The 22022-nt window shown below is 62.1% G+C and overlaps 1 protein-coding gene across 27 annotated transcripts in view; it reads left to right on the top strand.

Annotated features, from left to right (window-relative positions):
* MYO18A (myosin XVIIIA) overlaps positions 1-22022 on the top strand; it is a 141906-nt gene that overhangs the window by 75614 nt on the left and 44270 nt on the right. For 11 of the 27 annotated variants that reach the window (XM_043531033.1, XM_043531022.1, XM_043531021.1 and 8 more), the window contains 15 exons: positions 3017-3104; positions 3590-3699; positions 3875-4051; positions 4708-4918; positions 5361-5503; positions 6798-6898; positions 7422-7485; positions 8130-8274; positions 10916-10927; positions 11890-12063; positions 13339-13429; positions 13955-14147; positions 15521-15607; positions 19442-19583; positions 20786-20945. In XM_043531033.1, the coding sequence (XP_043386968.1) occupies positions 3017-3104; positions 3590-3699; positions 3875-4051; positions 4708-4918; positions 5361-5503; positions 6798-6898; positions 7422-7485; positions 8130-8274; positions 10916-10927; positions 11890-12063; positions 13339-13429; positions 13955-14147; positions 15521-15607; positions 19442-19583; positions 20786-20945 (1898 nt within the window). Of the gene's footprint in view, positions 1-1746; positions 1810-3016; positions 3105-3589; positions 3700-3874; positions 4052-4707; positions 4919-5360; positions 5504-6797; positions 6899-7421; positions 7486-8129; positions 8275-10915; positions 10928-11889; positions 12064-13338; positions 13430-13954; positions 14148-15520; positions 15608-19441; positions 19584-20785; positions 20946-22022 lie in introns of all 27 variants that reach the window. The other 16 variants (XM_043531029.1, XM_043531026.1, XM_043531027.1 and 13 more) reach the window with 3 other exon arrangements.

Raw genomic sequence — 22022 nt, 5'->3', positions numbered from 1 at the left:
GTTGGAGTTATTCCCTCCCTTCCCACTGGGAAAGCAAGAGGTGGGAGCTCTGCACCGGGATGGTGCCCGTGAACTTGCGGAGTGCAGTCCTGGTGCTGTCTGGTGGCAGAGGACAGATGTGCAGATCAGTGCGGCATGGGGACAGTCTCAGGCAAGAGGACCATGAGCGGCTGTTAACTCTGTCCCAGCAGAAGGCTGCGTTCGGGCAGCAGTCAGGTCCTCACCTGCTAACAGTGAGTGGGACGAAGGACACCGCACCCTTGCCGGCTGTCCGTCCCCATGTCACAGAGCGCTTCTCCAAGAGGGTCAGAACCACCGGCACAGCTTGGAGCTGGCCCAGGTCACTCAGCGAGTCAGTGGCCGAGCTGACAAGAGAACCCAGGAGTCCTGACTCCCAGCCATAGGCCCTGTGTACTGAGTAGGCTGCCTCTCAAATGTACTGGTGCCACCACTTGGCCTGCTCCTTGTACCGACCTGGGGCTGCAAACGCCCAAAGGGGAAGGGCCAGGCTGAGCAGCAGACTGCTGTGGGCAGTAAACTCCCCCAGACCTCCAGTGGGGACTTGCGTCAGCTCTTGTGTCCCGAAGGCTGCAAACGCCTGAGTGTGGATGAGGTTCCCGAGCCAGGGCTGGTCTGACGAACCCAGCGGCCTGCTGTAGACGGGGCGAGGGAGGGCAGGATCCATTCCCGGGCCAGGCCTGGGCCAGGCTGGCAGGTAAATGGGCACTCGAGAGCCTCTTGGCTTAGGTGCAGTCTCTGTCTCCACCTGCTGGCCAGCAGTGAAACCTGCATCACCCAGCCCCAGTGGGCTCTCCTCTGTCACCTGGGGACGGGCGGGGTCCACAGCTCTCAGGGCGCTGGGCTGTGCGTGTCCTGACTGTGTCAGTCGCCACGCTGGACTCTCCGTGACGTTCACTCCCAGACATGCGCGCAGCTGCGTTTGGGGAGCAAGAAACTGTGCATTGCTGAGGGGTCCCGTTCACCCTTCTGAGTAGGGGGTGAGGGTTCCTCCGTGTGCTGGAGAACATGTCCATTTTCTCGCTTCCTCCCCAACGCCCGACGTCTGGGTAGCCTGCCTGTTAGCCTAGGTGGTACCCTCTTTCCCACTGGCTCCTCGTTTTCTCAGCTGCTTGTGGATTGGATAGCTGGGGGGCACGGCAAGGCAGGGAGGAGGGGTCCCACCCCTCCCAGGCCAGAGGGGTGTTGCCCCCAGGTCTCCCGTGTAGTGGGGCAGAGCACTGAGGTCAAGGCCCAGGCCTGGGAGACAGCATTCCAGGTCTGCCACTTACTCCTTGGGTGAGCGTGGGCAGGTCAGTGGCCTCTCTTCAGAGGCCCAGCTCTGCAAAGTGCTTGGGGGGCAGGCTGGGAAATGCAGGGCACTGTTGTTAATTGTGACCCTCAGAGCAGCCCAGGAGCAGGAGAGCTGTGGGTGGGGGCTGCAGGACACAGGGCACTGCCACCCTGCCCACAGCCCTACCCTGAGTGCAGCGTGGGCACCGGAAACTCTCCTTCAGGAGCAGCTGCCCCTCCTGCGGCATGGCAGGGGGTGCTTGGGGGAAGTGCTGACAGCGTGCCGAAGGGTCGGGAGAGACGCGGTGCCACTGGCCCCCCCTTTGCATGGTTGGCAGGTTTTGTCCCATTCACCTCCATTCGCTTTTCATAGCGGCTTTCCCTGCTCTTTGCGCCTTCCCCTGGGGGGAGAGGACGTTAACCCTTTACACCTTGCTTCCCCATCGGCCTCAATAGGGACAGGTGGACGATGCCCCAGCAGCCATGTTTGGCCCAGCCTCCACTGCGTCCCTGCCTCAGGTCTGGCTGCTTGACCACATTAACGTTTTCGCGAGTATCTGTGAATTTGCTTGATGCTGGGGGGTGGGGGGGACGAATGCCTTGTTTGTTTGCTGGAGTGTTGCTGTCCCTCTTTCTGTTTGCATGAGGCCTTTGCCCTGCATGTTTGCTGAGCTCGTTGGTGGGACAAGGTCTTAGCCAGGACAGCTGGAAAAGCCCCCTGGGCCCATCCAATCCACTCTCTACAGGCCAGCCTGGGGCTGCTCCCTGAAGGACCATGGCCTTGTCCAGTGACTCCAGGGTTGGGACCTGCCCTCGGGATGACTCCTCCACCCAGCAGAGCCTGCTGTTGGGCAGCTTTGTCAAATATCCTGACCCCTGGTCCTCCCCTGTGGCCCACGCTCAGCAGTCCAGTGAGGCCGGCGGTTCTGTTCCGCGAGCTCCAAGGAGCCGTGCCTGTTTGCAGAGCTGAACTCTGCTGCGTTTTCCGGCTATATATGTGGGGCCCTGTTTGCACGGGTGTGGGGGTGTTGCTCGGTGAGACTCCATGTGTCGTTCGTGTTGTCCCAGTTGGCAGAGTTGCCACGTTGTGCTCTCCATGCCCTGTGCAGGGCGTGGGGGCTGTGTACCTTGCTCACTTGGCTTGGAGCTTTAGGGGTGTCCCTTCTCTGCACTTTCCCTGTGTCCACGTGGCCTGGGTTCATTCTGCCCTGCAGGATGCACTGTGTTCCCCGCTGCCCTGCTCTGCTTTCTTTCTTTCTGCTGTGAGGGGGTCGCATGCTCAGCTTGTCCCAGCTGCACCGGGGCAAGTGACTTGGTCGCGTTGGTCCAAGACCCGATGTGAGGCTGGCTCGAGCAGAGTGTCCGCTCTGAGAGCTTGTGTCGCGCAGATCACGCTGCCTGTTAGTGATGCAGGGATGCTGCCATGCTCCCTTTGATAGCTAGAGCCAGGCTCTGTCGCGTGGAACAGCAGGGACCAGCTTTCCCACCCCTGGGGTCACTGCAGAGCTCCCTGGGATCTGAGCTCTTCCCTGGGCAGGAGCTTTGGCACAGGGCTGGGTTTGCTCACTCCAGCCCCAGTGACTCGCTGTCCTGGGGATCGGGGGGTGCCTGGGCAGGGAGAGGGGAGGGCAGCAGGTGAGAGGTGCTGGAGTGTCTGATGGCCTGGGCCGGTCCAGTCCCCCCAGCCTGTGCCGTGACCTCTTCCCCTTTCTCCTCGTACTGGCAGGCGAAGACGGAGGAGCAGATCGCGGCTGAGGAGGCCTGGTATGAGACGGACAAGGTGTGGCTGGTCCACAAGGATGGCTTCTCCTTGGGTGAGTTCAGGGGGTGGGTGTTGTCCTTCACCTTCCGTGGGGGGCCCTGCCCCTGGCTTCCTCAGGGCAATGCCATGCAGTGGGACTAGACCACGGTTCTGCTCACAGCCCTCCTTGCTGCTCCCCAGCGCATTGCTCAGAGCTATAGCCTGGCTCTGACCTGCCAGGCAACAGGCAGAAGAAAAGAGGCCCTAGAAGGCATCACTAGTGTGCCCTTGCACCGCGAGAGCAGGGTGCCTTCTCCTGAGCCTTCACGCCCATGCCAGGGCTCAGGGAGGCAAGTGGTAAAGGAGCAGTGGCTCTGCCCCGTCCGCTCTCTGGAAGAAGTGGGGCCTGGTGTGGGGGAGCAGCCTGGCCTCAGTGCCAGAGCTCCACCACTAGGTGTCAGCATGTGCCTGGGCATGGGAAGGGATGGATGGAGGAAGGGACAGGAGGGGGTCGGTGCCAAACCTGCCCATGCCATGGCCTGTTTGTTCCCTTCGCAGCGAGCCAGCTGCGGGCAGATGAAGCGAGCCTCCTGCCCGAAGGGAAGGTGAAGGTGAAACTGGACCACGATGGGGCCGTGCTGGACGTGGACGAGGATGACGTGGAGAAGGTGGGAGCCCTGGGCCCTGGCTCTGGCTGGTGGGGCGGGGCAGGAGCGGGGGACCGAGGGGTGGGCAGGAGGGGAAGGTGAGAAGTGGCTCTGTGCCTGCGGTGGCAGGGGCTGTGTGGGGTAGGGGCTGGGATTCCCTGCCTGATGCTGCCTGTCCTCCCTCTGTTGTCCCCAGGCGAACCCGCCCTCCTGTGACCGGGTGGAGGACCTGGCGAACCTCGTCTATCTCAACGAATCCAGCGTGCTGCACACAGTGCGCCAGCGCTACGGCGGTAACCTGATCCACACCTACGCGGGGCCCACCACGCTGGTCGTCAACCCGCTCAGCTCCCCCTCCATGTACTCGGAGAAGGTAACGCTGCCCCGCTGCAGCGCCGGGCCTGGCTGCGTGAACCCTTCTCACCGCTTCTGCACTCGGTCCCCGCGCGTCCCACTGCAATGGCACTGCTCCACCTGCAGCAGGCTAGAAGAGTGGCCGGGGACAGAGCCCGGGGCTGAGAGCCAGGAAGGGCCGTGTTCCCAGCTCTGCGACAGCGCCCTGGGCAACGCCAGCCTCCCCCACTTGCCTGTCTGTAATGGCGAGGGTAGTGCTGCCCTGCCTCACGGGCGCTGCAGGGTTTGCCACCCAGGCGGGTGGTGCTCAGTGTTACTGGGCACGGTGGACAGCCCCTGGGCTCTCGTTGTGGGTCTGTGCACCTGGTACGGGGGCAAGGGCAGACTCTCCTGCAGGTGTGGGGGGGACGTACAGCCCCAAGCGCAGTTATTGGCTGCGTTCTCTCCTGGCTGCATAGCCCGTGTTGAGGAGAGGTCCTGCTGGACTTGCGGCCGGACAGTGCCAGCAGGTGGGCACGCTGCCCCATCCGTCTCTCAGCACGTTGGATAAGGCCCGCTGCTCCTGCCCTCGGGCGCCCCTCGGGCGGCACATGGGCTGCGGGCCCCGCCGAGGGGGAGTGGCCTGGCCCCGCCCCGTGCTGCGCTAGGTCGCCCAGCCGCCTGTGCTCTCCCCAGGTGATGCACATGTTCAAAGGGTGCCGCAGGGAAGACATGTCTCCGCACATCTACGCCGTGGCCCAGGCCGCCTACCGCACCATGCTGATGAGCCGCCAGGACCAGTCGGTCGTCCTGCTGGGGAGCAGCGGCAGCGGCAAGACTGTATGCTGCCAGCACCTGATCCAGTACCTGGCCACCACAGCCGGCAGCACGGGGAAGGTCTTCTCAGGTGAGTGCCCAGCAGTGCTGGCTGGGCCGCGGCCAGAGGAGAGCGCCGACCTGCCGGGAGCGGCTCCACTCGACACCCCTACAGCCTGGGTGGGCCCTTCGCTGCTCTCGCCTGGGCGGGTTCTTAGCAGCTGTCTGGAACCCGTCGGCGCTGCTTGTGGGCACTGGAGGGGACACTGAGGGCTCCCTGCAGCACTGCGGGCTCCCGCCAGCCCCACGGTGCTTGGGGGATGCTCTCTGGGTCCCCGGCCACGGGCGTGGGTGCACAGCTCGGACCAAGGGCACCTGCTCCCTCTAGGGTGGCGCTGGGGTCCCTGGGTGCTGAGGTCGCCCTGCGGCTGCCCTTTCTGTCCCTGTACTGTGGGCGCTTGCTCTGGAACTAACACGGCCCTCTGGGCCCCGGGCCTGGCCGGGCACACGCCCTCTCGCTTGTGTCCCCGCAGTGGAGAAGTGGCAGGCGCTCTACACCATCCTGGAGGCTTTTGGCAATAGCAGCACCAGTATGAATGGCAACGCCACTCGCTTCTCCCAGATCGTCTCGCTGGACTTCGATCAGGCTGGCCAGGTGGCCTCAGCCTCCATACAGGTGAGAGGGGGCTGGGGGGGAAGAACGCACATGGTATCTCTAGACTTACTCAGGGGGTGTGCTGAGTGTACAGCTGGAGGGGCCTGAATGGTGCTGGGCAGTGACCACAGAACAGGGACCTGGCACCTAGCTCAGAGTTTGGGGCTGTCCCTGGCACGTGACTCCTAACAGGACCTGTGGCCTGTCCCACCGGCCCCATTGTGGCTGGCCCAAATGGGGAGCTGTCTTTGGCAGTCTCAGCAGGAAGGCAGGGACCCAGTGGGGCCTGGAGACTGAACTCCCCTCCTTCCCGACCAGAGCTGAAGCTGCGCCCTGCTGGTCTCAGTGTGGGGCTAGGCGGGCGCTGGCAGGCTGCCTGCCTGGGCTCTCTTGAAAGCGGAGCTGTGTGTTCACAACCACGCACAGCAGCTGCACTGCTGGTAGATCCACTCCGTGATGGTTGGCCTCGTTTGCTGGAGCTCATCTTCCTTCACGTCTGGAGCATTGCGCAGCGAGGTGGCGAGGCCCGTCGCAGATGGCCTTGATTTCCTTTCCTCGTGGAATTAGTCTCCAGTAACGAGGTGTCTCTCTCCCTTGCCCCACTCCTAAAAGCTGGCACCAGCGTGGGTAAGGAGAGTGCAGCCACTGACATTCGGCCAAGTCCCTCTGTACGCCTGTGTAATGAGAGCTGCAAATCAGCTGTGCGGAGATAGATTCAGGGAGGCTGTGGAGGCTTTGAAGAGTCTGTCACTTTACCAGTGTTTATATTGACATAATTAGCTGCTGCCCAGTGAGAGCGACCCCTGGCCTGTTGCTAGATGGGCCAGGAGTATTGCAGCATCACCCTGGGCGTGGGGCAGGGCAATCGCTGGCGGGCAGGCAGGAATAGCTCCGCCCCCCTCCACGCAGCCCCCAGGGAAAGCTTGGCACCCGGCATGTGCCTGGGATTTTACCTCCCACTGAGGCAGCTGGAAGGCCCCTGCTAGAGACAGTAATTGGGATAACACTGAAGGGCCGTGGGCCCTGTTGTGCTAGGCAAGGGCAGACACGGGCAGCCCGAAGATGGTCCCTGCCCCAGAGTGCTGCCTGCCCACAAGTCAGAAAATGCAATGCTGGGGGCTAAGGGTGGGCGGGGAGGGGCCAGCAGAGCCAGGTGCCCTGGGCCGCGGGTTGCAGCAGGCCCAGCTCAGGTGAGCAGAGCCGGGCCTGTGCACTGGTGCTGCGTGGCAGGTGGGCGGCTGGTGGTGACCTCTGAGACATGCTGTCAGGCAGCGTGCTGCAGCCCCGCCCCAAGTGTCTCCATTCTGGTCCCCAGACCATGCTGCTGGAGAAGCTCAGGGTCACCAAGCGGCCGGCCAACGAGGCCACCTTCAATGTCTTCTACTACCTCCTGGCTGGCATGGACAACGCCCTCAGGTGAGCGCTGCATCACCTGCCCCCATCACTGCCTCTCGCCTTTCCCTGGCAATGGGGTCCATTGCACCCAGCCGTGGTGACGGTCTGAAAGCTGGCCGATCGCTAAGCTCTGCTCCAGCCATTCCCCTGCCAAGAATCGCTTCGCTCACGGCTGAGAGCCAGCCTCGGCCCGTTGGGTACGGTGCTACAAGCCCATGAGTCTCTCTGTGAGGTCATGGAGGTGGCAGGGGCCAGAGAGGGGCCTGCAGTGCAGCTGGCATGGTGTGGCCTGGCTGCCGCATCAGGCACGCAGCGACCTGAGTCTGCATAGCCTGCAGGGGTCAGAGAGAGAGACCAGGGTCCCAGAAGCTGCCTCAGTGCCCTGTGGCAGGGAATCTTATTCCAGAGAACAGGGCTTGGTCTGTTGAGATCAGCCTGCATGTCTGAGCTGACTCGGGCCTCGGGGGAGCCTGGCCCTGGCGTGGGGCCTGTCAGCGTAGGCCGGCCCTGCGTGGTGCTGTAACGCTGTGTTTTATCCCTGCAGAACCGAGCTTCACTTCAGCCACTTAGCAGAGACCAACGTGTTTGGGATTGTGCCACTGTCCAAGGTGACTCAGGGCAGAGCCGGGTGGGGCTGGTGTTACGAGAGCGTGGTCCTCCTTGGCCTCTTCCTGCATGGGCAGGGCCCACCTCCCCAGGTCTGACCCAGCATGGGCTGGGCCCCGTGGGCCTGGCTGAGCAGGAGGGCCCTTGGATGAAAGTCCAAGGCCGACAGTCGCTGTGGAGCTGCTGTTAGAACAGGCAGAGACCTGGGGGCTGGGGCGGTCCATTGGGGGCTGCTGCTGCCTGCCAGCTTCCGGGGAGCACGCTGGGTGGGAGCGACGCAGCACAGTGACGGCGAATCCTCCGCCTTTCCCAGAGAGATGGACTCTCCGTCGACTGGGCTCCATCTGTTTACTCTTCTGCTCTGTACCGGAGCCCCAGGATTATCCTCTGATGGAGATTTTTAATTAAAAGTTTAACTAAAGCCTTCCCTGCCCGTGCCCAACGCCCCGCTCTGTCCTTCACGGGGACAGTGTGAGCTCTGCTGGGATGTCTGCTTTGCGCTGGCCCAGCTGCTCTCCGGGGCACGGTGGGTGGCCCGGGCCCATGCAGACCTGGTCTTGGGCTGAGGGGAGCTGGGCGGGGCGGGAGCTCTGGCACGGAGTGGGTGGCTGTTTGCCAGCAGTGAGAAAAGCCCCTTGTTCTCCAGCCGGAAGAAAAGCAGAAGGCAGCCCAGCAGTTCAGCAAGTTGCAGGCTGCCATGAAAGCGGTGGGCATCTCCAGCGATGAGCAGAAGGCGTTCTGGCTCGTCCTGGGGGCCATTTATCATCTGGGGGCCGCAGGAGCCACCAAAGGTAATGAACTGTTCGGAACGTGGCCGGGCGAGGTTTGCCGGTCTGAGCGGCCTGCAGGTTGGCAGCCTTTCCATGCACTGTTGTCTCCCGAGAGGCCACTGAGCTGCCTGTCCCCACAGGGCGGGTCAGTGCCCATGGGAGGTTCTCTCAGAAATACTCCTGGGGGCTAGTGAACCCTGAGTAGGGCTTCCCTGTTTCCCCCTTGGCAGCCCTGGGTGCTCTGAGACCTGGTGACACCTGGCTGCACCTGGTGGGTCAGGTGCCTGCTGCTGGGCAGGCTTTCTGAGAGGCCAGGATCATCCCCAGTGCTTGACCCAACCAGCTTTCATCCACTGTCATTCGCAAGGGAAATCACCAGCTCCCCATTGACCTCAGGGCCTTGTGCAGGGCTGTCCACACAGAGTGGGCGGGAGGGGACATGGCACAGCCCTAGTGTTCCCCAGCTTCCTCCCTCCCCCACAGGATGGGAGGGAGCCGGGCAGCCCCAGCCTGGGCATGCTGTTGGTGGTGCTGGGTTGCTGCAGGAGAGACACGTGGGGTGGGGCTGAGTCGAAGCAGAGCAGTTCTGAGGCAGTGGGCTGGCAAGATATTTGGGTTTCCAGCCCTTGGCTCGGGGAAAGCCTTGGTGGCCACAGGGGTGATCGCTACTAAGCCATGTCCCCTCCCTGGAGAAGGTCTTGGCTGCTTCCCTGGGCAGGTGGCTGACGTGTGCATGAGGACGGTCTGCTTGTCCTCTCGTTCCTGGACTAAGAACTCTCACAGGGTCCTTTGCAGGAGGAGTTGGCAATTGCCTCTGGTCTCTCCTGGGGTTGTGGGTTCTGCTCCGTGCCCTGTGCTGGTGGCATCAGGGCAGGGGCTGCACTCTGAGTGGAGGTGGAAACACCGATCCCAATCCCGCTGCGTTGTGTCCCGCACAGGCCTTAGTTCTGAGGAGCCCCCTCCAGGCTGGCGGAGCAGCATGCTGTGGTCATAGGCCCGGAGTATCATGTCTGTCCCCAGTCGGGCATGCGGCAGGGTCTCTGGGCCAGGTCTGTGTCTCGGCACTGGCTGGGAGAGTGCCTAGGGAGGCTACGGGCAAGGCAGAGCCCCAGGTGGACTTGGTGCAAGTGCAGGGCCATGAGTGCTCGGCGTGAAGAGAGACCAAGCTGGTGGGTTTGCCCTGCAGTGATTTGGGAGATCACAGCGCTCCCTCTGAGCTGGGCTTCCCCCGGGTCTTTGGCCATGTGAGATATCAGGAGAGCTGGAATAGCTTCCAGGGCTTGGGTCGCTCTGTGGCACCCATCTTTCCGAGGCCATGCCCTGTCTCCCCGGAGTTCTGGGGAAGTCTGGCTGCCTGCACTCTCGCCCCGTCCCCCTGGCAGTGCCAGAGAGCAGTGGGTCATGCTGGCGTCTGCTCCCCACTGGCGCGCTGGGATTTCCCTTTTGAGACGGGCGTCCCAGAGGTTCCTGCTGCGACTACTAGGGCTTGGATTTGACAGCCCAGGGAGCGCCGCGGGGGAAGGCCCCTCAGACTTTTGCATCATGGGGGCTGTTTTGCAGTGGGGGGCGGCCAGCGAAGGTGATTTCATAACATCCCAAAGCTGGAGGGGACTTGGGGCAAGGTGGTTTCTGTAGCTAAGCTGCAGGCTGGTTTCAGTGGGGCCGCCAGGGGACAGCATGGCACCGGTGACGAGGGAGGGGGCTGGAGTGGAGTCAGGGTCTGCGCGGGAGCAGCCTCCGTCGCTGTGTGCTGCAGACCCTGCTCGGCTGGTGCCATGCTCAGGGGGTGTGGAGGTGATTTTTATCGATGCCGTGTCTCACAAAGCGGACAGAGGCCCTGCTGGAGAGGGAGAGAAGGACCCACGTTACAGTGTCCCCACCAGCCCTCATGGCATGACTGCCTCTGCCAGCTGGCCCCTTGGCTGGCAGCCCTGAGGCTGGATCACAGCCCCTCAGTACACAGGCTGGCCCTCAATGCAGGCCCAGCCTTGCCCCCGCTCTCTGCGGCTGCCCTGGAGCTGGGGTTAGACACGCTGCCCTCTGCGGAAGGCACAGGTCTGCGTTCCAGCAGCTCCATGGGCAGTTGCTTGGGGGAGGCGCTGTCTTTGATCCACGTTGGGCGGGGCCGGGTGGAAAGGACCCAGGATGGACCCAGAGAAACCCAGGGCTTCCCAAGCTGTGGGGCCCCCAAAGCAGGCCAGGCCTGCCGAGCGCATCTGTTTGCGAGCGTGGCCCACTGGCTGCGGGAAGGGCTGTACTGTTGATGAGAGGCTCCCAGCACGGCGGCCTTTGCTGACTCCTGCCTGACGAGTCTGTATGGGGCCCCAGTGCCCCCTTGCATGGGGCTGTGTGGGCCCAAACCTGCCCCAGGATGGGGCTGGCGAGGGGAGCCAGAAGATTGGCATGGGGGGCAGAGGGGCGAGCGGAAAGATGGGGGCCGGACCTTGGGTTGGGGGCTGCTGTGTGGCTGCCTGGCTCCGAGGAGGGGTCCTGGCCGGGGTGGTGTGTCCATGTCTGTCTGTCTGTGCCAGCCTGCATCGGCTTGCCACGCTTGCCCCCAGGGGATGGCCTAGTGCAGGCGTTCGCTGGCAGCAGCTCTCAGCGGTGCATTCTAACCCCCTGGTTTTGTTTGCATGGTGCATGCCGTCCCTTGGCAACGCAGACACCGATGAAGGTAAAGCTCCTTTCTCTCTGCTTCCCCATGCTGTGTTCCACGTGTTACCCATTAACTCGCCCTCCCTGTGTGTCCCCGGCTCCTTGCCTGGTGCCAGGCGTCCCCGCGTTTCCCCTCCCCACAGGGCGGCCGGGGGCGTTGGGGTTCGGGCATTCCCGCTTTTCCCCCTCCCCATGGGGCAGCCGGGGGCGTTGGGGTTCAGTTGTCCCCGCATTCCCCCCCCACCCCGGGTGGCTGGGGACGTTGGGGTTCGGGCATCCCCACCGTTCCCCCCTCCCCAGGGCAGCCGGGGGTGTCGGTTGGAGGGAGACCTGCAGCGAGAGTTCTGCCCGGTGCAGTTTGGCTCCTCCTGCTGCTCCAAGAGGCGCCCTCAGGCCCAGCCCAGCCGGGATCCAGGGCAGCTCCCTGATGTGCAGGGGAGGGACGTGCACTGCGTTGCCCCTCACTGAAGCAGGCTCATCCCCCCACCGAGGTGGATCCTCAGTCCCAGGCGGGCTCTGTCTGGAGCCCTGGCTTTGGTGTGCTGCTGAGTGGCCGCTCTGCGGCTGGGCTGGGAGTACGGGAGCCTTCCTGTTATCCCAGCTCGGCGGCAGGTCTCAGCCATCGGCCTCAGCCATGGCGCACCAGTCTCCCCTCCTCAAACTCCTGAGTCCGTGTTCCTTACGGCCCAGTCTGCCCCGCTCCGCACCGAGCTCTTCGAGCTGCACCAGGCTGGACAGCGGGGTTGGCTGCGCCGAGCCCTGACACTGCCACATCCCCTCCCTAGCCACTCCTAGCTGCTGCTTTGTCTTGCACTGAATCTCTTTCCCCGGCATTGCTGTTCTTTGAGGACGCCTGCCACTGGCCTCAGGCCTGGGTTGGGATGCCCCTGACACTAGACAGCCCTGGTCCCCTCGAAGACCCACAGCCCCTTGGGAAACCGGCAGCATTCCCAGCACTAAGACTCTCTCCCTCCCCGCTAGCTGGGAGGAAGCAGTTTGCTCGGCACGAGTGGGCCCAGAAGGCTGCTTACCTGCTGGGCTGCAGCCTGGAGGAGCTGTCTTCATCTATCTTCAAGCACCAGCCCAAAGGGAGCCTGCAGCGATCCACGTCCTTCCGCCAGGGGCCCGAGGAAGCTGGCTTGGGAGATGGCTCAGGTACTGGGTTGCTGCTGCACGTGGGGTGCAGGTAGTGTCAGCCGATAGCATCGAGCAAGGCGATGGCGCTTCCTACAGGTGCACGGAGCCTGGCTGTCCTCCCCCGACCATCTGCCTTCCTTTGCAGCTGACGCCCTCCTGGGTCTGTAACTAGCCAAGTGGGAGAGGAAGCATGGGCCAGTGGTCAGGACACTGCCCCGGGGTTTGAGCGACCTGGATTTGCTCAACTCCCTGCTCCACCACAGACTGCCTGAACGACCTTGGGCATGTCACTTTGCCTCACTGGATTCCGTTCCCTATGAACGTGTAGGATTGTGAGGCACCTCAAACAGCGTAATTCCCCTGGACCCCATCATCTCCTTGTCACGGATCTCTGAACGGTATTGAGCTGGGCCCATCGTCTGAGCACCTCACAGTCCTCAGTGCCTGTTGCCGCCCAGCCCATGGGAGACACAGGGCAGGGCTGTTCCCCTGGTACCGAGGGAGGCCACCGCTCAGGGAGGCTGTGACTTGCCTCAGGCCATGCAGCGAGTCTCTGGCAGAGCAGGGATCGGACCCCATCCCCCGAGTTCCAGGCTAGTGCCCTAAGCACTGAGCTGCCCTTCCTCTGCGTGCTCGGCATTCTGGGGGTGCCGGCTGTTACCAGGGGTCACCTTTTTGGAAGCATGTTGCTTTTGGGGTGCAAGGAGGGTGGCGATGTGGGAGCTGCGGCCCAGACTGCTTGGCTGTGCTCACTGGACATGCTGGAACCTGGGTTTCCCCTTCTCCCCCAGTCCAGCATGGAGCCGCCCGAGCTGTGGACAAGAATGCAGAATGGTCTGAGCCCAGAAAACAGCTGAGGGCCCCGAATCCCATCCCCTTCTCTGACGGGCCCCTGTCCTACCCCAGGCTCCTCCTCCAAAACAGCCACTGCTTGCCACCCACTTCCCAGCATCTCCTGCGGAGGTCCTCATGGGATCCAGAGCCTCGCGGGTCACCACCCTCTTTTGACAGGCAGGGACAGAGGCCTACAGAGGGTGTCAGCCGGGGCGTCGATGTAGCCCTGTGCTGTAGTGACGAGACCGTCCTGCCTCCCCGTGGGAATGCACTGCCTGGGTTCACACTTGATGTGCAGCCGTTCCCAGGGCCCCCCACGCTGTCGACCTTGCTCCCTTGGAGCCTGAGCCACTGGATCAGCTCCCCGAGCCTGTCCTGGCACACGGGGGGCGCCCTGGCCGCATGTTCGCTGGGGGAGGGTGCAATCGCCTTCACTGTGGAACCATTTCTTCCCCCCAGGCTCCAGGCTGACAGCTCTGGACTGCTTGGAAGGCCTGGCCTCTGGCTTGTATTCAGAGCTCTTCACGCTGCTCATCTCGCTGCTGAACAGGTACGCGCCTAGGCCAAGCCAAGCACCCAGCCCCCGGCTGGCTCGGAGTGGAGTGGGGGTGTGTAGGCAGGAGCCTTGTTTCCACTTGATCTCCCGGGAGAGCTGCCAGTGCTCCAGCACGTTTCGTCTCCCCTTCGGGGAAGGGACCTCGTCTGGCACGCTCTCCTAGCCCGGCCCCTGCAGCCATCCTGCTGTGTGCTCCGGGGCCGCGAGCAAGGCCCAGGCAGGGCTCTGATGCGTCGCGTAAGGACGGCAGAGAGCGCTACCCTAGGGCAGCTGGGTGCCGGGCAAGGGGCCCTGTTGCCCAGGTGTAATGGCTGGGGGCAAGTGGTTCACCTCCCATGTGTAGCTGGGGCATTCTGGGGTGTTGGTCTTCCTCTGGAGCTGCAGGCATTGCTCCCAACGAGGCACAGGACCAGGCTGGATGGATCGGGAGCAGCTGGCAGGCAGGGGCCCATTGGTCTGATCCCATGCCCTGCATGGAGCCGTGTGTGCCCTAGCCCCGCTCTTCCCCCCCTTGTCTAGGGCGCTAAAGTCCAGCCAGCACTCGCTGTGCTCCATGATGCTTGTGGACACCCCAGGCTTCCAGAACCCCGAGCTGACAAACCAGAGCCGCGGGGCCAGCTTTGAGGAGCTCTGCCACAACTACGCCCAGGAGCGGCTGCAGACGCTGTTCCACGAGCGCACCTTCTCTCAAGAGCTGGAGAGATACAAGGAGGTATTGCCTGCGGGATCCATCTGGCAGAGACCTGCTCCCCAGCTGGAGCAGACCCGCAGGAGCCCAGCGAGGGACTGGAGAGCCCTCCCGCTGTGGAGGAGCCTGCGGGCGCTGCCCTTGCCTGGGGCATGGCAGCTCTAGGCTGTACAGGGCGTGTGGAAGGGGCCGTGGAGGCTGTTTCCGTAGCTAGTTGTGTTGCTGACTCTTCTCTGCTCTAGCATCTACTAGACTCCAGCTGATTTCTAACCCTGTAGGTGGCTCGGGCAGTCACGCCTAGACAGGACTCTGCTAATCCGTAGCTCCGAATCTGGTGCTTCTTGAAGCAGGGGTTTCCCCGGGAACAGGCCATTTGCCATTGGCCTTGCCCTGGGCCCTGGTGGCTTTGCTAGCAGCCCTGTACATTGCAGTCACCCCGGCAGCGATGGAGGGGTGGCTCCTGGCAAACTCCCCAGGGTGGGCGGGGAACTGTGTGCACCAGCCATGTGGGGCCCGCTGCAGGGGGCTAACTGGGTCCAGACTCCTTTGCTCATGGCTGGGCGGGTTCTCGGTGCCCGCTGCTGCGCTGCCTGTGTGCACGGCCCAGCTAACTCTGAACTCCCAGGCGGGGGGGGGCTCTGAGAGTGAGACCCTGGTGCAAATCCAGCCCAGGATGGTCATTGCTCCTGGCCCTGGCTCTGGGGCTCAGCCCAGCTCCTTGGGGGGCTGATGTCCGTGATCCAGGAACCACCCTTTGGTGATGACTCCAGGATTGGCGAGGCCCCAGAGGCCGAGTTCCCCCTATCTGTTGGAGATGGCTCCCTGGGGACGCTTTGCCCAGTGCCCCCCATCCTCACTTCACTGGGGACCATGGGCCCTCTCCCAGCCCCCTCCAAACACCCAAGCGGCAGCTGTTCTGGGGGAGTGGGACCCAGCCTCGGGAGCTCCCGCTTTTTGCCTCCTGCACTGCCCAGGGGCCAACTCCCTTCGCACCTGGCATGCTGCGTGGGGATGGGAGGCCGAGCTGCCTGGTTATTTCTCTGCCATCCCTGTTGGGGCACAAGGCAGCACTTCCCAGGCGTGAATACAGCCCAGCCCCGGTCCCCCCCGGCTCACCCCTGAATGGTGCACGCTGGCCAGGCCCGTGACCCCACTCCCCTGCCCCAGGGACTCCCCTTCCTGAGCTGAGAGCCATGGGGAGCAGCCCGGGGCGGTGGGCTGACCGTACCCTTCCCCTGTGCACCGGGAGGGAGGCTGGGGCTCTCCAGGGAAACCCCTGTGGTCTAATGTCCTGTAGATCCTATTCAGACTAATGTACTGACTGACCCTCTCTGGGTCCCGTAACTGTGATCTTTAGTCACACAGGCACTAACCCTTCGCCTGTCCGTCCTCTCTAGGAAAACATAGAGCTTGCATTAGATGACCTAGAGCCCAGTACATCTGGCTCTGTAGCTGCTGTAGACCAAGCCTCACACCAAGCACTGGTAAGCACACACCGGGTTTAATGGCTAGAATTTCTCTCCCCTCTCCCCTGCCTGTGTCTAAAGCTCTTCTCCAGGCCCACAGCACCTTCTGCTCCCTGAGTCAGCAGCTTTGCGGGGCCGTCTAAGCAGTGACCAGGGAGTTGCACTTTGCTCTGGGCCACACTCTCGTACCCTGATCATGACAGGGCAGGGCAGGGAAACCTGGGGGATTTTCTTGTGTGCAGACAGGGCAAGGGGAGGCTCCGTGGCTCCAAGCTCCCCTCCAAAGCAGGGTGTTTCCCTGTTCCTAGCTACACCCAGTCACCAGCGCCCAGAAGCCTGCAGCAGGTTCTGCTGCCTTTGCTTGCGTGCAGAGGAGACCCCTCTGTCCCCAGGCAGATGCCCTCCTGGGGTTGCATTCATGGGGAGATGCCAGGTTAACTCCCGCGGTCAAATGCCAAGCAAGCTGGGATTGCAGCCAAGCTGGGAGCTGCTCTGTAGCGGCAGCGCTCATCCAGCTGGTTACCTGGCGCTAACAGAGAGAGGCTTCTGGCGCTGGGTGGGGAGGCTGCTGGTAGCGGGGGCTTGGTCTGATCTGCTCAGGGTGGCGTTGATCTTCCCACTTGCTGGCAGGGCCAGTTCAGGGGAATGCAGTTAGTCCCGATGTCTGCAGAGCTGTCGGGGAGGTGACCCTCCCCATGCAGGGGCAGGAGGGCTCAGTGGGGAGGCACAATCTTGTCTCTTCCCCTCCTTGGAGGAACAGCTGTCTCTTCCGGGTCTGACCTTACCACCACGCTCCTCTTCTGTGGGCCGTGGCCTCTCCGTCAGCTCATGGGGCCGGCGTTCCCCCACTCGTCTCCAGGTTCGTGTACAGCTTTGCAGACCGCCCAGCTCTCGGGTGGGAGAACTGCTTCCATTTCCCCTGTTGGTTCCCTGCATCCTGCTGGTGGCTCTGCGGGGTGGGCAGCTGAGGGTCACCCTGAGGGAAGCTCTCTGCTGGGAGTGTCTGGGGGGGAAGAGAGGTGATCACAGCCCCCCTTTCTTTGCTTTCTGCTGCGTTTCCATATGCCAGACTCCAGACCTCACAGCCCCTCTGTCAGCCACGTTCCCCCCAAGCACTCTGTGCCCGAGGCTGGGAACGGCCCTGCTTCCCCTGGAGCCTGGCCACCCGTGTGACGGTGCTGCCCGTAGGAGCCAGCTGAGGTCGCTCATCAGGGTGAACTGCAAACAGAACTGGGCAAAACCTCACACGCTGGTGGATATTCCAACACTTAGATTTACCGAGCCAGCCCAAACCAGCTTCTATAGCACCTCCCTGGGTACTCAGACGTCCAAACAACGCAGTTCTCTTAAAATGCCCAGCCTCAGGCCTCCCTCCAGACACACCTGTCAAGCATAGGATGATAAATTCTGAAGATCTTATTTCATCATATAAAAGAAAAGGTTCTCCTGACCCCAAAGGACCAAGCCCCAGACCCAGGTCAAATAATAACTCAGATCTTACCCCAAATACACACTTATAGTAAATTCTTACTAACTAAACTAAAATTTATTTAAAAAAAAAAGAGAGAGAGTGTTGGTTAAAAGATCAATATACAGACAGACTTGAATTCAATTCTTGAGATCCAGGTACATAGCAGAGATGAGTGGCCAAAAGTCCTTTTAGAAATAGTCCATAGGTTATAGTCCAATGTCCGTAGTCAGGGTGACTCCAGTGAGTGACTGGGGATCTCAATCCTTGTGGCTTAAGGTTTCCCCCTCTTGAAACCCAAAGCAGATCGGAGATGAAGAAGAATCGTGTCCCAAGGTTTTTATACATTTCCAGCAGCCTTTTGGCCTGAGAAAACAATAGGTTTAACTTTCCTTCTCCTAAACATCCTGGCAATTAGCACAGGGTAATTTATCCATTAAGCAGTTCAGATACAGATTACCACAACCTTCGAAGAGACATATAGACAATAACACTGTTTCACTCGTCTTCCTAAATGTTCATATTCCTTTTTTGATCTTTGTGTCAAAGCTATATCCATAGCCAAGACTTGCTTGCTTACATCACAAGACCTGAACAAACATCTCCCCTTCTACCTCTAACAATGCAGACTTGCATTTCAAAGCTCTATTCATTTACATCTCTTCCTAACCAGTCTCTAAAGTTCGGCCATGGGTCAGGTCAGTCTGTGAGTTAATTAACTCTTTCTGGCCCTGTCACCTTTCAGTGAGATATTATATTACACTCATAACGTCACAACCCACCTGACCACATTTGCTGCCGAGCTGGGGGTTGCCATAGGGCAGCAGCACGGGTGGCTTTGCTCGGCGTGTTGGGGAGGGCGATCATGCCGGGCAGGTGGCTCAAGGCGTCGGGAGGGGGGTGAGATTTGGACGGTGGGGCCATGTCGCCAGTAATTACCTCTCAGGTTAACGCCTTGGCCAATAAAGAAGCAGGAGAACAGCAAGCTTGCTGCCGCTTCCCCTGGCGACGAAGAGGCTGCGTTCAGCACCGATCCATTGCTGTGGTTTATTGAACTTTCGGAATCAGACCAACGCTGCCAGGGCCCTTCTCCTCCCCACTAGCGGTGATTACGGCGGGGGGGGGGCCCTGCCCTGAACCTTGGGCAGGGGGGCAGAGAACCTGTAGCCTGGGGGGCTCTGGAAGCTCCCTAGGAAACGGGCACCATTGCCAGGGGCTGATTGCTGGGTGCGGGAGGCACATGGGGGCCTGCTCTCCTGACTGCGTAGGGTCACTGCCCCCAGCACTGAAAGGCAGCTGTCTCGGGCTCAGGGCTGAACAGCACAGGCTGGAAAGCAAAGGGTCCTGTGGCCCATTGGAGCATCAGGGAGCTTAGGGAGGCCCAGTGTCATTTCCGGCTCTAAGAGCTTCCCCTGGAGAAAAGGCCCAGCAGGGCTTCAATGGGCAGGACCAGGGCTTGGCATCCTTGGGAAGGAGCAGTGTGCCTGGGGCACGTTGGCAAGATGGGAGCGACAGGCTTGCCAAGGGGGACGAAGGCATCCAGGCTGATCCTCAGGGTGGCAGTGGCAGGGGCCTGGCTTGCGGTGCAGGGGGCGGCAGGGCAGTCGGCTACATTAGCAGCCCTGCCCACCGGGGAAACGACTCTCCCTGCACAGAGATCTTGCCACAGGCTCGATAGAAAATGACATAAAGTGTTAAAGGAGTGAAATGAATGCAGGCGCAGGGCAGTGAGCCTCCCGTGGGGTGCATGCCATTGAGTAACACTAAGCCCACGGGACCCGAGTGCCCCCTGCCTGCAGGGCAGGAATTGCCTTGCTGGAGTAACCTGAATGGCTTCACCTTGTGCCCAGGCCCATGGATGCAGGGTCACTGAAATGAGACTGACCCATGGAGCAGGAGATGGCTCGGATTGATGGAGGCAGGGAGGGCCTCGGTCCCTCGCCCTGCTACGTGGCGAGAAGCCAGGGGAGCAGCCAGCGGCAGAGTGGGAGAGCGTGGGCCTGAGATGTGGTGGGTGCGTCTCTCTGAGCTCTGCTCGGTGGTTTTGCCTGTCTCTGGATGTGGAGTGCGTCGGTGGCTGAGTGCGAACACTCCTGGCTGACGTGTGTTTTACTGGCTCGGGTATTAAGTATTGATTCTTTCTCTGCAAAGAATCTATTAAGTGTTACTCAGAGCGAGGTGTTGCCACTCGCTCTGACTGGTCCCGGGGAATGTGTCCCAGACTCCCGTAGGGCTGGGGCTAGGACAGGTACATAGCCACCCTCGGCACCTCTCTCCCTCTCCGGGGGGCTCTCGGCCCGGCAATGCTGCCGGTCCCCACGTGCCCAGCAGGTGGGGAGCAGACACAGTTCGGGTGATATGTGCGGTTGGGACCGTCTCTGCAGGTGCGTTCCTTGGCCCGCACGGATGAGGCCCGTGGGCTCCTGTGGCTGCTGGAGGAGGAGGCTTTGCAGCCTGCAGGGAATGAGGACACGCTGCTGGAACGGCTCTTCGCCTACTACGGGCCCCAGGAGGGAGATAAGAAAGGTATGGGGGGAGGCCAGCCCTCCCCTCTGCAGGCCTAGCCAGGCCATCTGCACTCTTCCCCCGCCCCCCGCTCCTGGCTCTCCCCGAAGTGAGGCTTCCAGTCCAGTTGTTTCCTTTGTAAAGGAAACGTAAATGCATGTGGCCTGTGTGTGCCAGGAGCCCCACAGGCTCATGGGTGGGGCCATGCACCCCTCCAGGGGAGGGTGGGGCATCTGGGCAGGAGATGGGGGAGGGGAGGCTCCTGTCCTGTGCGTAGGGCTGCTCTCCAGCTCTGGCAGCTCTGCCCGGTGGGGAGTTCTGTGCTGTTCACCCCAGGCTCATGCTGCAGGGCCAGCAATAGCCGACTGGGTGTACGGGCTTGGGCTGGAGACCCGGGGAGGCACCCAGAGCCCGAGCGGACACGTCTGTGCCCCTCAGCATGAGCCCAAATCAGTTGACCTGGGCTCTGGGACTCGCTGGCGCAGTTTTATGTGGTGTCGACGTAGCCTCGGTTTCCTTGTGTGAGAGCTTTGCCAGGGCTCTTGTGCTAAGTTCCCTGTAAGCTGTGTGGCCATGCAGGCACTCAGGCAACCCACCTGGGGACCTGCCGCGGGAGGGGTGCTATTCCCCTAGCCCCCACCTAGCCCAGCCCCCAACCTGCTGCGGCCGTGGCGCCCCTCCCCTGGCCCCAACTCAGCCTGTGGCCTGGACCTGCTGGGGCGGCCTGGATCTAGGTGCGGCCGGAGTAGGCCTCCTCCGGCCCAGACTTGTGGGGCCGGGAGAGGGGTGACTTTCCTGCAGCCCAAGCCCCAGAGATCCCACGGCCGGGAGAGGAGTCTCTCCCCCCCAAGCCCAGGTGCTGCTGCAGGGAGGGAGTGCAGGGGGGAGTCCTCTTTCCTCGCCATAGCCCTGGAGCACCCTCCTGCACCTCAAACCCCTCACCCCCGGCTCCACCCCAGAGCCCTCACCCCCTGCATCCAACCCTCTGCCCCAGCCCTGAGCCCCCTCCCACACGCCAAACCCCTTGGCCCCACCCCCACCACACGAATTTTGTTATGTGCACCGATATGTAGGTGATGTGTCACACAACATTCATTCCGCGCACAGGTGGGACAGATCCGAGGGAGCACTGCTCTTGTTCCTTCGTGGCCCAGGACAGGGATTCCCTCTTGGTGCCTGGCCTGCGGGGGACCGGGTCATTGATGGGGTTTCTGTCCCTACAGGTCACAGCCCGTTACTGCGCAGCGACAAGCCCCGCCACTTCTTCCTGGGTCACAGCTACGGCACCAACTGGGTGGAGTACGACGTCACAGGCTGGCTGCATTATGTCCGGCAGAACCCAGCCTCTCAGCACGCCGCAGCTGTCCTGCAGGACTCTCAGAAGTAAGCAGCGGCTGTGCCGTAAGAGGCTCCTGCTGGGGTCAGGGCCTGGGGTGGGCAGGCACAAGACACGGCCCCGAGGGTGGGGAGGCTGGCGTGGCTCCTCTGCCGGGGTGGATCACGCTCATCAAAAGGCAAAATTGTTATTTCCAGTCCCCCAGGAGCAGCTGCTGAGCAGGGGGCAGCTGGGTGCTGGTCCCCGCCCTGGCAGCTGGGTAGTCACTGTGCTCTTAAGGGGAGAAACAGCCTCTTTCTTTTGAGCAACACGGTTGCAGTGTCTGGGTGACCTCTCAGGCCCCATTCCACCATTCTGCCCCCCTGACTGGGTCACGCTGCAGGCAGCGGGCTGTAGGCTGCGTGTTCATGGCCTCTCGCCACAGACTGTGTGGTGTGACAGACGTGGGCTGTGGTCCTGGGCCACGCTGGTCTCGACAGTGCTGGTTTAAAGGGCCCCAGGAGGCTCTCTGGAAAGCTGAGTCCTGGTTTTGTTGCAAACCTGTGAATTCCGCATCTACGCCTCCGGGCTGGTGACCTGTGTGTTCCCATCCCCGCCAGGCATCCATGGCCCAGCGCCGCGCTGCTCGCCTCGGGGGCTGTGGAGCTGAGCCAGCAGCGAGAGCAGTGATCTGATCGTGCCAGGGACGGTTAGGGGAAGAGTTAGCATGCCTGGGCTGTCTCTCCCCTGGGAGGGGTGCGCAGTGCTGCCAGGGCCAAAGCCTCTGCTTCCAGCCCTGTCCAGCGTCTGGGCTGCGGAGGGATTTCTCAGCATCGCCAGCGCTGGGGGGAGGTGCTCTCCTGACCCTTCTGCCAGTGCCTGAGGCAGACTGCGTGCAGGCACTTTCCGCAAGAAAGCGGCGGTCGCCATGTTTCAATCTCCCGGAGCTGCCCTGCTGGGCTTCGTCAGCCTCCCTTCCGTGCACCCGTGCAGGTGTGTCTGCTGGCTTTGTGCCTCTCCCGCTGGGGTTGCTGCTGCCTGCCCCCCAAGTGCTTGGTGGGACTCCAGTCGCGCAGTTCTGCTCACGTGCGTCCCCGGCTCTCCGCTCAGCTGGGGGACGGGGCTATGGGTTATAACGTATGCTC

Source organism: Chelonia mydas, chromosome 17 (genome assembly GCF_015237465.2).
Source record: "Chelonia mydas isolate rCheMyd1 chromosome 17, rCheMyd1.pri.v2, whole genome shotgun sequence".
Classification (NCBI taxonomy): domain Eukaryota; kingdom Metazoa; phylum Chordata; order Testudines; family Cheloniidae; genus Chelonia; species Chelonia mydas.
Note: the sequence above shows the minus strand (reverse complement) of the source record. Positions and strands in the feature narration are given on the sequence as shown.